The 14,369-nt window shown below is 37.5% G+C and overlaps 1 protein-coding gene across 3 annotated transcripts in view; it reads left to right on the top strand.

Moving 5' to 3' along the window:
* Positions 1-14,369, top strand: part of WDR64 (WD repeat domain 64) — a 156,604-nt gene that overhangs the window by 124,347 nt on the left and 17,888 nt on the right. For all 3 annotated transcript variants that reach the window (XR_004434498.1, XM_033200785.1, XM_033200786.1), the window contains 4 exons: positions 117-256; positions 2,706-2,811; positions 7,671-7,729; positions 11,310-11,419. Coding sequence is in view for 2 of the 3 variants with exons in the window: in XM_033200785.1 (XP_033056676.1) it covers positions 117-256; positions 2,706-2,811; positions 7,671-7,729; positions 11,310-11,419 (415 nt within the window). In the remaining variant the exon portion in view is untranslated. The remainder of the gene's footprint in view (positions 1-116; positions 257-2,705; positions 2,812-7,670; positions 7,730-11,309; positions 11,420-14,369) is intronic.

Raw genomic sequence — 14,369 nt, 5'->3', positions numbered from 1 at the left:
CTGATCTCAACTCCTGATCTCAAGTGATCCACCTGCCTTGGCCTCCCCAAGTGCTGGGATTACAGGCATGAGCCACCACGCCTGGTCTCATGATAGTTCATTAATTTCTCAAATAGGTGAACAAACAGATGTCATGGTGGGAGAACAACAGCCAGTGGACAAAAAACACCCTGGAAGTGCCAATTTACCAGAAGCCCAGCCACCTATCCTTGTCACTGCTCATGAGGACGGACACCTCCGCTTGTGGACTCTGGAGGTAATGGAACCCAGCAAGTCTAGGACTAGGAAAGAATGGGAAAGATAAAAAGAATCATTAAATGAATCTTAACATTCTTCCATATGGCATCCAATTCTAATATTTTTTCAACTTTCTAGCCAAATTGCTGATTTTGCAGCCTGTTTATTGATAATGCTACCCAAACTTTACGAGAGAAGGATTTTGTAACTCCAAAGATCAAATCATCAAAACTGCTAACTTAGCTATTTCAAATCTCTCCCTCTTTTTGGAAGCCTTTCTACTTCTCTATCAAACACATTACAGATAGATACCCATAGTGGGATAGATAACCTGCACACAGATAGATACCCGTATTGAGAGAAGAATGTTCAACCAGTCATGCAAGCCTCACAGTCAGGAATTTCTGGGAAGGTCTTCACCTTTGGCACACTGCTTCAGTCTCATCCCTTATGTCCCTAATAGAAGCAGGAAAGGTGAATCAAGGCATGAAGATTTACTAGAAAAATCTATTGAGTCTGCTTGTAATTCTTTTACTTGGGGGGAGGAGGGCATTCGTTTTGTTTTCTTTTGTTTTGTTTTTGAGATGCAGTCTCTCTCTGTTGCCCAGGCTGGAGTGCAGGGGCGTGATCTCGGCTCACCGCAACTTCCACCTCCTGGGTTCAAGCAATTCTTTTGCCTAAGCACCACACCCGGCTAATTTTTGTATTTTTAGTAGAGACAGGGTTTCATCATGTTGGGCAGGCTGGTCTCGAACTCCTGACCTTGTGATCCGCCAGCCTCGGCCTCCCAAAGTGCTGGCCATCCCAAAGATTACAGGTGTGAGCCACTGTACCCAGCTGAGGGCATTAGTTTTGATGGGTTCATGCATTCAAAATATTCAAATCTTTCTTTCAAATTGAGCTATGAATATATGCCACTAAATATCTTATTGGATATTTAAATAATATTAGAGGATATGACTTGTGTATTAGAGTAAAAGAATACAAGAACACTGAAATGTTGAGTGTACAATAAGTTCTTAGTTTACCAGACAGTTGAAAGAAGGTATTGCATCGTATTGAGTGTCCTTCAACATTTTACAAAGAAAAATATAACTTTCATTTACCAGAAGATTTAAAATGATTTAGGGTGGAATTAAGAGGACAGAAGATGATGAAAGGAACGATCCTGAGTAGCCTGAGAATGATGACAATGAAATCCTTAGAAAAGCAGAGGAGGTGACCTCGCTTGTGATAAGGCTCCTTCCTACAGAGAAACTCAGAAAACACAACTGTTTTATGTGGCAGATAATGGGATCCAACAACACAGAACTGCATGGCTTTCTGCCAGATAAAACTCTAAGTCTACCAGTAGATCCTAACTTATTCGTGCAAACCCTAGTTTGAAAATACAAAGTATTCTAACAATAACTTTTCTTGAGATGATCTTGGTATTAGAACAATGCTCCTGGCCGGGCGCGGTGTCTCACGCCTGTAATCCCAGCACTTTGGGAGGCCGAGGCGGGCGGATCACAAGGTCAGGAGATCGAGACCATGGTGAAACCCCGTCTCTACTAAAAATACAAAAAATTAGCCAGGCGCGGTGGCGGGCGCCTGTAGTCCCAGCTACTCGGGAGGCTGAGGCAGGAGAATGGCGTGAACCCGGGAGGCGGAGCTTGCAGTGAGCCAAGATCGCGCCACTGCACTCCAGCCTGGGCGACAGAGCGAGACTCCGCCTCAAAAAAAAAAAAAAGAACAATGCTCCCTTTTATTTTTCTAATGCAGAAATGAAAGAGTAAAAGAAATAGGAGAAGAGAGTATGTCCAAGCAGTCTAAGGAAGGGAGTAGCATATCTGAACTCTTCACAAGCTTTGAAGTTGATGATGTTTATTCTCTAAGCAAGATAATATGTGTGAAAGTCTTTCCCAGTGCTGGCTTATACTGAGCACTGGAAAACAACCTGTTTGAATTTAAACCTCTTAACAATTCTTTGTCTTGCACCAATATTAAAAAATAAATATTTCTGAAAAGGCAAATATTTCTGTTTAAAACAACTGACATATACTTAAAAGTGTATCTCCCTTCTGAAAAGAATGTCTAAAAAGAAAATATGTCAATGCCTGCTTGAGTTAAATTTAAAAAGAAGAAATTAAAAGAAAATATGTAATTGGAAAGAAAGTCTGAGGAATTGCATAAAAACGGTCATGGGGTATGCAAAAACAACCCCAACTGTACAGACAGTCTATAATACTCAGAGTCTAGATCCTTCTAATTAACAGTTGTTCACAGCTTTAGAATATTTAATTTTGAGGAAATAAGTCCCTATGGATAGTTTCAAATGATTTTCATTACAAACAGGGGAATCGCGGTTCAGTAGTAGAGAGAACTCTTGAGATGCATTATTTACACAGAAAAGTCAATTTCAATATTAAGATTTTATAAGATTTACTAGCATAGACAAAGTTTTATTTACATTTTACTTTATTTAGGGAAGACTACTGAAAGATATGCTACCTTTCACAAAATATTCTGCCATCTCTCTGACATCGCTGTATACTGATTCATGTACGAGGATACTACTGGCTGGAAATGTGGGTGAGTCATTATTACTCTTATATATTCAGCCACAGGCATGTTAATAATTTACATGATATAAAAAATGACTTTAGGAAAAATACATGGTATGTATTGAGACGAAAGGGAGGCTAAGAGGTATGCTCAAGCCTGAGAAAGTGTTATGAATAGCCTGCTGAATAAATAGAATAAATAAGTGTCAGGAGAACCTGTTTCATTCCTAGCTCTCCATTTAGAGCAAGGCATTGCCTTCTTCTGTGTTTAAAACGGGTATGTGTCTACCCATCTGTGTAGCTTACTTTTTTGGAAAAAAATATAAAGTTTTAATTTTTAACATTGAAAGTGTATGTTGCATTAATCTTAATTATTAAAGGAAGTTGTGCCATAAATTAGAGAAAAAAATGAATGTTTTTTTCTCAGTAGGGGACTTTATTTTTTATATATATTATAATTAATATGGTCAGTCTTACTTCTTTCATCTAACAAAATTCTTGTTTACATTCTTCCTTCATGCTTCTCTTCTGTCGTTTGAATTAATCCTAAATTTTCTTTGCTTTCCTCTCTCCTATACTTTGAAAGATTATGTGTGTATGTGAATGCACATGCATGTGTAAAAAGTTTTTTATTTTACTAGTGTTTAAGTTTTTCAAAACAATCAGTTAGAATTAGAATAAAACAGCATATTTTCAGTTAAAACAAAAAGCTTAGCCCCCTTTCACTTTCTCTTTTCTCCATATCTACCCCTTTGATTATTGTTGTTTTGCTAATGCAATTGTAAGATGTGCATCTAGATTAGATCTGCTTAACTGCTTACATTTCAAATTTACTTATTTTTCATAATTAAGTTTTCATATTCTCTTTTATAAACATTTTTCTCATTTCAAAATTTGTTTTAATTTTTTTTTTTTTTTTTTTTTTTCAGTTTGAAACAGAGTCTATCTCTGTTGCCCAGGCTGGAGTGCAGTAGTGCAATCTTGGCTCACTGCAACCCCCGCCTCCTAGATTCAAGCGATCCTCCTGCCTCAGCCTCCTGAGTAGCTGGGATTACAGGCATGTACCACCATGCCCAGCTAATTTTTATATTTTTAGTAGAGATGGGGTTTCACCATGTTGGCCAGACTGCTCTTGAATTCCTGACCTCAAGTGATCCGCCTGCCTCGGCCTCCCAAAGTGCTGAGATGACAGGTGTGAGCCACCGTGCCAGCCTCAAAATTTATTTCATAAAAAAGTTACAACAAACCATTTCGTACTGTCAATTGAGTCATCTGGACCTTGTTGAAAATAATTGTCTACATTTGTATATAGTATTATACATAAATTTTAAGGTTTTTTAAAAAGGCATTTAAGGTATTTAATTTAAGGTATTTAAGATTATCCCTGTTTTTCCTGGAGTTTTTTGGTGTTTGTTTGTTTTTGCTTACCACCAATCCTTTTACATTCTGATATTCTTACACTTCTGATTTTCACTTATCTATCTGTATAATTTATATAGACACTAATTCTTTTTACAGAAAACTTGTAGAGAAAGCTAAGATCAAATTTTGTTTCTTTCTAAAAATAGCCTGCTTATTCTTGCATTAACTTTGCCTACTATGTGGCAAGCCTTTTCTGACAAATACAGAGAATTAAAATTTGAAACTATAGAATTCCCAGCACGGACCTCTATTAGGGTTAGTCCTCTCTTTGCCTATGCCTAGGATACTTTACTATTATATAGCCCATTCTCATCCTGAAATTTGTGGTTTCTGCTTGTGATCCAAAAAAATAGAGTGGGTTCGGGATCCAATCTATCCTCATCTACATTATAACTAAAGTGGACTGCTCCTAGATTCTGCTATTAGGCTTTCTTTTTCTCTGCCTCAGTAGATGTTAAAAGAACTTCTTTGAGGTCTGCTATCTATTCACTAGATTAAATCAGACATCCTCAGGCATCATTACATCATTAGTTGTTGCCTTTAAAAAAAAAAAAAAGACAGAGAGACAAGGTCTGACTGTGGCCCAGGCGGGAGTGCAGTGGTGTGCTCATAGTTCACTGTAACTGTCAACTCCTGGGTGCAAGTGATCCTTCCACCTCAGCCTCCTGAGTAGCTGAGACTATAGGTGTATGCTTTTTTTTTTTTTTTCCCTATAGAGACAGGTCTTACTTCTTTTTCTATTTTCCTAAAGTAGAAGCTTAGATTGTTGATTTTAGATCTTTCTTCCTTTCTAATATATGCATTGAATGCTATAAATTTCCATGTTAGCAATGCTCTCGCTACATACCACAAATTTTGATAAGTTGCAATTTCACTTTTTTTCTTTTTTAATTAAGACAGAGTCTTGCTCTATTGCCCAGGTTGGAGTGCAGTGGCACAATCTCGGCTCACTGGAATCTTCGCCTCCCAAGTTCAAGCAATTTTCCAGCCTCAGCCTCCCAAGTAGCTGGGATTACAGGCATCTGATACCACGACTGGCTAATTTTTGTATTTTCAGTAGAGACAGGATTTCACCATGTTGGCCAGGCTGGTTTCGAACTCCTGACCTCAGGTGATCCACCTACCTCAGCCTCCCAACGTGCTGCGATTACAGGAATGAGCCACCATACCTGGTCTCACCTTTATTTAATAAAAAATACTTTTAAATTTCCCTTGAGATTTATTCTTTGACCCAAAGAATTTAGAAATATTCTACCTAATCTCCAAGTACTTTGGGATTTTCCGGTTGTCTTTCTGTTACTGGTTTCTACTGGCCTGAAAACATACATTGTATGATGTCTCTTCTTTTAAAGTTGTTCAGGTGCGTTCTGTGGCCCAGAACATGCTCTATCTTGAGGAATGTCTACATGATTTTCAGAAGAATGTGTGTTCTGAATGTGTGTGTATGAAGTAATCTACAGATGTCAATTATATTGTTTATTGATGGTGCCATTGATTTTAACTATATCGTTAATGATATTCTACTTGCTTGGCCTGCCCATTTTTGATAGAGGGGTGTTGCAGTCTCCAACTATAATAATGGATTCATCTATTTCAACTTTCTGTTCTATAAGTATGTTGATATCTATTATTAGGGGCATATACATTAAGGATGGTCAAATCTTCTCGGAGAATTGACCCTTTTATCATTAGGTAATGCCCTCTGTTTATCCCTGATAAGTTTTACCACTCTGAAGTCTGCTCCGTCTGAAATTAATACAGCTACACTTGCTTTATTTTGATTAGTGTTAGCGTGGTATATCTTTTTCTGTTCCTTTGCTTTTAATCTATTTGTATCCATATTTAAAGTAGGTTTTTTATACACAACATATAGTTGGGTCATGTTTTTAAATTCACTCTGACACTCTCTTTGTTTTAATTGGTGTATTTAGATTGTTGGCATCTAAAGTAATTGATTATTGACACAATTGAATTAGTATCTACCATATTTGTTACTATTCTTAATTTGTTGCCCTGGCTCTTTATTACTGTTTTTGTCTTCCAGTCTTTTTCTGCCTTTTGAGGTTTTAACTGAGCATTTTGTGTGAATCTATTTTCTCTCCTTTCTTAGCATATTTATTATACTTCCTTTTAAACGTTTTTTAGTGGTTGCCCTAGAGTTTATAATGTATATTCACAATTAGCCTGTGCCTATTTTCAAATAACATTATTCCACTTTGTATCTTATAATACCAAAGTATTCCTAATGTCTTTTATCTCCTGTATAAGTACTATCATTCAAGTATTTATGAGTTATAATTATCAAATACATTGTTGCTGTCATTATTTCTAACAAACCATTATCTGGTAGATCAATTAAGATTAACAAAAATAAAAGTTTTTATTTTATCTTCAGTTATTCCTTCTTATGTTCTTACTTTCTTTATGTAGATCTGAGTTTTTTTTTTACCTATATCATTTTTCTTTTTTTCTGAACAACTTCTTTTAACATTTCTTGAAAGGCAGGCCTATTAGTGACAAATTCTCTCAATTTTTGTTTGTCTCAGAAAGTCTTTATTTCTCCTTTACTTTTGAAGGTTAATTTTGCAAAGTACAGAATTCTAGGTTGGTCAGTTTTTTCTCTCAACATGTTTTTTCTCTCAACACTCTCACACAGTGGAGTGAAATATTTCACTCCACTCTTCTTGCTTGCATTGCTTCTGATAAGAAGTTTGATGTCATTCTTATGTTTGTGCTCATTTTTTTTCCCCATGTGGCTTCTTTCAAGACTCTTTTTTATACCTTTGTTTTCCTGCAGTGTAAATAGTTTAAACGTGAGGTGTAGTCATTGTTGCTCTTTGATATGTAGTTTTTGTAACTAGCATTTAAATTGTAGGCTGAATATCTCTGTAAGAGTTTGGATTCTGTTTGGTGGTATATTCATTTCCATTACCCTGATCTCTAAAAGAACTCTAAGTGGGTGAAGCAATCTCATTAAGACTTATCAAGACAGAAACAAAATAATTTCTACACATAAAAATGAATATGGGCCAGGTGCGGAGGCCCATGCCTGTAATCCCAGCACTTTAGGAGGCCAAGGCGGGTGGATCGTCTAAGGTCAGGAGTTCAAGACCAGCCTGTCCAACATGGTGAAACCCTTCTCTACTAAAAATACAAACAAACAAACAAACAAACAAACAAACAAAATTAGCCGGGCATGGTGGCAGGCACCTGTAATCTCAGCTACTCAGGAGGCTGAGGCAGGAGAACTGCTTGCACCTAGGAGGCAGAGGTTGCAGTGGGCCAAGATCATGCCTTTGCACTCCATCCTGGGCTATAAAGTGAGGCTCCGTCTCAAATAAATAAATAAATAAATAAATTTGAATATGAAATTTCTACTTTCATTTCTGTTTTCTGAGATTCTGTAGTATTGATTTAGATAACATGATATCTAATTAAAGATTCCAATGTTTAAATTTTATACAGAAGGACATGTTATCCTTTGCAATATTAGCTCATTCCTGGATCCACCTCATGATGAAAAGGTAAGAACTTCAGTTCTCCACTTTAATTTATGCGTCGGCACATATTTATTGAGCATTTTTCTGTGCTAGACACCATAAAGGATAGAAATAAAAGACTCTCTGTTGTCAAGGCACATATACTATTGAAATTTGAGCTACATGACAAATAGCAACGGTCTGCTGGTGAAAAGGGACGAAGAAGTGAGTGAGGGAGAGGGAGTATGCCAGCCACTGGTCACTTCACATCTTCTTCATGTTTTGACTTATTTGTGAGAATTTATATAGCAACCCAGAGTTAGAAAGAGTTCATAGATTATATAGTCCTCCACAGTCAGTTTCTATATCATATTCTTTATAAGATATTCCATGACCTTCCTTGCAAATCTAGGGCAGAACCATTTAAGAAATTTTTTCTTATTTCTAGTCTAAATTCTCCCTAACATTAAAGCACATTTTATTCTATTTTTTAAAATATTATGCCAAGGAACAGCTATTTTAGCATAGCCCTATTTTTCTTTAATACATCAGATCAAAAGCTAAATATTAGCTTAAATAGATACATTTCATTTTTGGATCAAAAGTATTAACAGGGCGTTTATGTTGATTAGGATTTGATTCCTTGCAGAGTGTCTCAGAATAGTTATTATTTCAAATACTGTTTCATTTGATTAACAGAGTTTTCTTTTTGTTTCAGAGAATCTATTCTAGCTCTTTTAAGGTTTCGGTATTCAACTTTAGTTTGACTATCTCCACCTGCAGAGGGTAAATCAGAGAATGGCTTGCCTAGGGGCACATAGACAGTGATGAAGCCAGGGCCAGGACCGGGGTTCTGCTTGCTAGTCCAATACTCTTTCCGTATATAATACTTATGCTATCAAACGAAAAACAATAAGGTTCAAACAACTTGGGAAACATGAAGTTTCATTTACCAGTAACTATAAATCGCTTATAATCAACACATGCTGTAAGCTGAACAAAAACAAACTGCATGCTTCAACCATATATAGGTGAGAAGTTATGTAACTGTTTTATCCTACTGTTGATAATTATTATTGTATTATTAATTTCAACAGATACAATATCATTCAAAGCCTACAGTTTTGCAAATGGAATTGCTATAAACTAGCAACCGAGATCTTTCAAAATTTAGAGAAAATCTTCAAAACGAAGTTATAGAATAATATTGAGTTACAATAATAGTAGAAATAATTTTAAAGCATTTTCACAAATTTAAAATTAGAAAATCTTTAGTAACCTATTTTAAGTTCTTTCATATTCAACTTCATTTCAACCTTTTCTGTATTCAGACAATGGGATCATACCATTTGTACATGGCTGCCTATTTATAAATATACAACAGAACCATAGAATCTGGCTATAAAATGCCTCTTATTACATAGATCAACATATACCAATGCTTAAACCAGGTCCGGCTATACATTACAACTGCAGTGAATACCTAAAAGGTCAGGCTAGAAAAAAAGGTCAATCTTGTTCTCTCCCAATATTACTGATAAAAAAAAGAAGCTCCATGGTATACAGATATTCTAAAAGATAAGACAGTCAAAACCTCTCCACAGAAAGAGACACCACACATATAATTACATATATACACACATACAGAAAGGACAATCTTAGTTTCTAATTGCAGGTTTCAATCCGTTACGGGGTCATGAAATCATTAAATTAGTTGTAACCAGTATTTTTATAAAAATAGAAGAGAATGGAATGCAATGCAGTAGAACAGAATAGATCATATTGATGTACATTTCACATAGGTGAAGTATCCTTTTGTGAAACTTGTTTCAGACACATGTGCAAGTATATGCATATATGCATAACACATGTGCAAGTATATGCATATATGCATAACACATGTGCAAGTATATGCATATATGCATAACACATGTGCAAGTATAGCATATATGCATAACACATGTGCAAGTATATGCATATATGCATAACACATGTGCAAGTATATGCATATATGCATAACACATGTGCAAGTATATGCATATATGCATAACACATGTGCAAGTATATGCATATATGCATAACACATGTGCAAGTATATGCATATATGCATAACACATGTGCAAGTATATGCATATATGCATAACACATGTGCAAGTATATGCATATATGCATAACATATGTGCAAGTATATGCATATATGCATAACACATGTGCAAGTATATGCACTGGGTCATGAAGCAAAACAAGTATCTTACTATAAAAACAGTCTGTGTTAGAGAATGCCATCCTAAGGCAGAGAAAGAAACCTTGGATAACCAGATATTCTTGAATAGCTTTGAGATAATAAGAAATAGATCAGGTACAGTGGCTCACACCTGCAATCCCAGCACTTTGGGAGGCTAAGGCAGGCAGATCACAAGGTCAAGGAATTGAGACCATCCTGGCCAACATGGTGAAACCCCGTCTCTACAAAAAATACAAAAAAAAAAATTAGCTGGGCATGGTGGCACACGCCTGTAGTCACAGCTACTCGGGAGGCTGAGGCAGGAGAATCACTTGAACCCAGGAGGCAGAGGTTGCAGTGAGCTGAGATCACGCCACTGCACGGCAGCCTGGCAACAGAGCGAGCCTCCATCTCAAAAGAAAAAAAAAAAAGAAATAGGAGAGTCCAGATTTTACTTTGGCTCTCTAAAAACAACCAGAGGGAATTTAGTCAGAAGGCCTGCAAATTTAGGAGGAATTGTGCCTACCCTTTGTTAAAGCCTAAATGAATGGAAGAGTCATAGGAGAACTCTAAACTGCCAGGACTGTCATCACATTACACTTCTAGGTAAATGACCCAGGACAAAGTAAGGTATTAGTCCAGGTTTATCAGTGATAAAGAGGGAATATATTCACAGGGGGTGTGACTGCAGAGCAAACTCTCCAGTTAACAACTCTAGTTCACACAATTTGGAATGTCTCCCGAGGCCCATGAGAGGCCCTAAACTTGAGTATAACCACACCCTGAAGAAACGTAAACAATCAAGCCTCCTGATTTTTTTCTTTTCTACTCCTGTGACAGATGATTCATGATGTTTTTGAAAGAGAATGAGCTGAGTTTTATTCTTTTCATTAATTACTTATAGCATATATCTCCTATCCCACACTCCCCCAAAAAGAACAAAACAGCCAGTTCTATCTCTAGACAAAATCTGAACATAGGAAAAGTCTTTTTGCCAATCTCCCCTTTAGCTTTTACCTTCCAGCTCTGTTTCCTTCTATTCTTGATTATATTTACTTTCAGTCCCCCTCCAACCTTCTCCTAAAGCATGTCTTTCCTCTAGTCATCTGCTCATCATCAATTAAATGAATCGCTAATTCTCAGTTACATGATAAATTGCCAGAGACATAAGATACTTCCTCTCCCAGGGAGATGTATGAATTAATAAGTCTTTAAAAATAGGACTTCTGGTACCCCAACAAGCAAGAGAAGAGCTAACTGAGGCAAGGACTTAATCATCTAGCACAGATGTCTACATCGTCCACTCATAAGCCTGGCTCAATGAAAAATGCTTTTGTTCAAGATTACATTTTGACTAGCAAGTACTTATCCCAAGGAATATGCCTTGTTGTTGCTATCTAGAAATTCAAGCAGCTGCTTTCCTGGCGTGCTCATTCTTTGGAAATTATTCAAGTAATCTATGTAGAAGAAAAACAAGTGGTACTTACTGCCTCCATCGATGGCTCAGTAAGGTAAGCCAAGATGGTATCATATTGTGAATTCAGTACTGTGAGCATGAGAGGTAAAGGTTTTAAGCTAAAGTTGAAGTCTATAGTTCAAATGCAATCTTGGTAAATTGATTTAAATAAATAAGTAAATAGATGACACAAAAGGACTTTGAAAAGATGGCCACTGATTTGGAATTCTCTTTCATGACCAAGGAAATGCGATGTCATGTTCATCTATGTTAAAAGGTATCACAAATGCTTTTGATAAAAGTGAAGCTTTTTTTGTAGAAGTATTTCAAAGAATTAAGCAAGATAGGTATCTCAGAGAGTTAGATCCAAGTCACAGAGGGGGACTCAGAATCAGAAGTCACAGAAAAGTCATCGAAAAGAGAGTAACTGATGCTGAGAAAACTGGGCAAGCTCATTATTTCATTGACACTGTGATGGATTTTGCAAAGCCTATTGTTTTCAGTTACTTAGATAATGCTAAGTACCTATACACAAAATGCTAAAGACACATACACATATAAAGAGAAAGAAAGGAAATATCATGGCATTTCTAGAAACAAATTTCTGCATATTGAAATGTCTTAAGATCATGGTAATGAATTATCCCCTTCAAAGAATGAAGTTAGGTAAGATTAAGAGAGGTAGAAAGGCTTTGAAGTACATTAGAGAATTTCAATGTAATCAAAACAAAAAGGAAGGAATATTTTATGTTACATAAAACCTGCTGGACTGAAATTCAAGAGAGCCTGGCTAACTGTGTGGGCTTGAGGCTAGAGAGTTAGACAGACCAAAGTCATACAGTGTCCAGGAGGCACTGATAAGAATGTGGATCTTTGCCCTGAAAGAAATAGCCTCTGCACAGAATTTTACGTGGGGGAGTAGTATGACCTGATTTATATTTTTGGAAGGTAATGGGTGGGGAAAAGATTGCTGGGCAACAAAAGTGGGAGCAAAGAGATCAGTTTAAAGTCCAGGGTGAATGTAATGGCTTGGATTAGAGGAGCGGTAACAGTCTGGAAATAAGTGGTTTAGATTTGATGGTAGCTATCCAGGAGGTAAAATCAAGAAGACACGAACTTTAATTCAAAGGGGAGCTAAGTGATAAATGTCAAGAATGACACCTGGTTTATGCAACTAGGTGAATGTTAGAACCACTCATTAAGCTACAGGGCTCTAAAAGAGGAAAATGTTTAGAATGTGGAAGGATAAAGAGCTTTAGAATGTTGAACTCAAGGTGAATCTTTAGGACTAAGGTCCTACTTGGAGGCAAAAGGTTAGATTCACTTCCTCTGTAAGAAAGGACATCTGGGCTGAGCGCGGTGGCTCATGCCTGTAATCCCAGCACTTTGGGAGGCCAAGGCGGGTGGATCACGAGGTCAGGAGTTGGAGACCAGCCTGACCAACATGGTGAAACCATCTCTACTAAAAATACAAAAATTAGCCAGGCGTGGTGGCGGGTGCCTGTAATCCCAGCTACGTGGGAGGCTGAGGCAGGAGAATCACTTGAACCTGGGAGGCGGAGATTGTAGTGAGCCGAGATCGTGTCACTGCACTCCAGTCTGGGCGACAGAGTGAGACTCCGTCTCAAAAAAAAAAAAAAAAAAAGAAAGGACATCTGCTGTTTTATTTGCAGGAAAGAGTAAGAATATTAAATGTCATTATTATAGATGTTTTTAACAACTCAGTCCCTTGGTCTCTGCTCCAGCTTATTTTCAGCTGCCTGTAAGCAGAAGTGTTCATTTGAGTTTGTAATACACACACAGACGCACACACACGGCACAACCACATACGTACATGCCACTGTTGTTGTAAGGTATTCCTTGCTTGTCTTGGTCTGTTCAGGCAGCTGTAACAAAATACCTTAGACTGGGTGATTTACAAACAACAGACTGTATTGCTCGCTGTTCTGAAGTCTGGGACGGCCAAGATCAAGGCGCTGGCAGAGTCAGTGTCTGCTGAGGGCTTGCTCTCTGCTTCATAAATGGCGCCCTCTAGCTGTGTCCTTACATGGCGGAAGCGGCAAACAAGCTCTCCTGGGCCTCTTTTTAAAAGACACTAATTCTATTCGTGAAGGCTGAGTCCTTGTGACCTAAGCATGTCCCATTTCACATCAATATCACCACTTTGGGGATTAAGTTTCAACATATGAATTTGGCAGGGGGACAAAAACATTCACGCCATAGCACTGCTCACTCCAGTTATCCTTGGCATGGATAAATTAATTTTATGGTTTCTTACAGTGAAAATCTCCCTAGATACTCAGTTCAAAGCGCCTAGATCCCAGCCATGTCCCTTTGCTAATACTCGCTGCCACTCTCTAAAGACTTAGGCAGTTTCCACATTCTAAATCTTGTTTCCACATTTTAAAATCTTATTTTAAAATATGAAACAAACATAACTGAGGCTGAACTCTGGGATACAGGATGGGTGATCAGTCTTTGGACAAAAGTTCAGGGAGGCAAAGTGGGGCTCAAGGTAGCTAAGGTTCTATATCTGAGGCCCAGGAAATCAAGCTGAGAAGCAGGGTCAGTTATTTGGGAGCGCTCCATGCATAGCAGGAAACACTGAAACACGTAGACTACAATCTTTTCAGTCCTGCCTAAAGCAGAATAAATTTGGAATTGTTCTGAAGTTAGTCCCTCACCCTTCTAACTTTTACTATTAAAGGCCTGGTCTATTTCTCTTTGGTAAAGGCTCTGGCCAGGCCATGACATTTTTATAGGGCTGGAAAATTAATACATGGAAGGGATAGAAGATGCTCATGTTAATCAGGACACTGTCAAGCGGCAGAAGTCCCAAATAGATACCTCTGTTTCTGCCACCTTCTCAGCATCTACCTCTCTGAGGTGGGAGGCTACTCAGACTTTGTAGAATCTACTCTTAGTTTCTTTAGCTTGTTTGCCCTCCTCCTTTTAGGTCATTGCTGCAGGGCTCATGATGATTAATTCCATCATTTGCCACTCTG

This window comes from Trachypithecus francoisi, unplaced genomic scaffold, assembly GCF_009764315.1.
Source record: "Trachypithecus francoisi isolate TF-2019V2 unplaced genomic scaffold, Tfra_2.0 Lachesis_group5, whole genome shotgun sequence".
Lineage (NCBI taxonomy): Eukaryota > Metazoa > Chordata > Mammalia > Primates > Cercopithecidae > Trachypithecus > Trachypithecus francoisi.
Note: the sequence above shows the minus strand (reverse complement) of the source record. Positions and strands in the feature narration are given on the sequence as shown.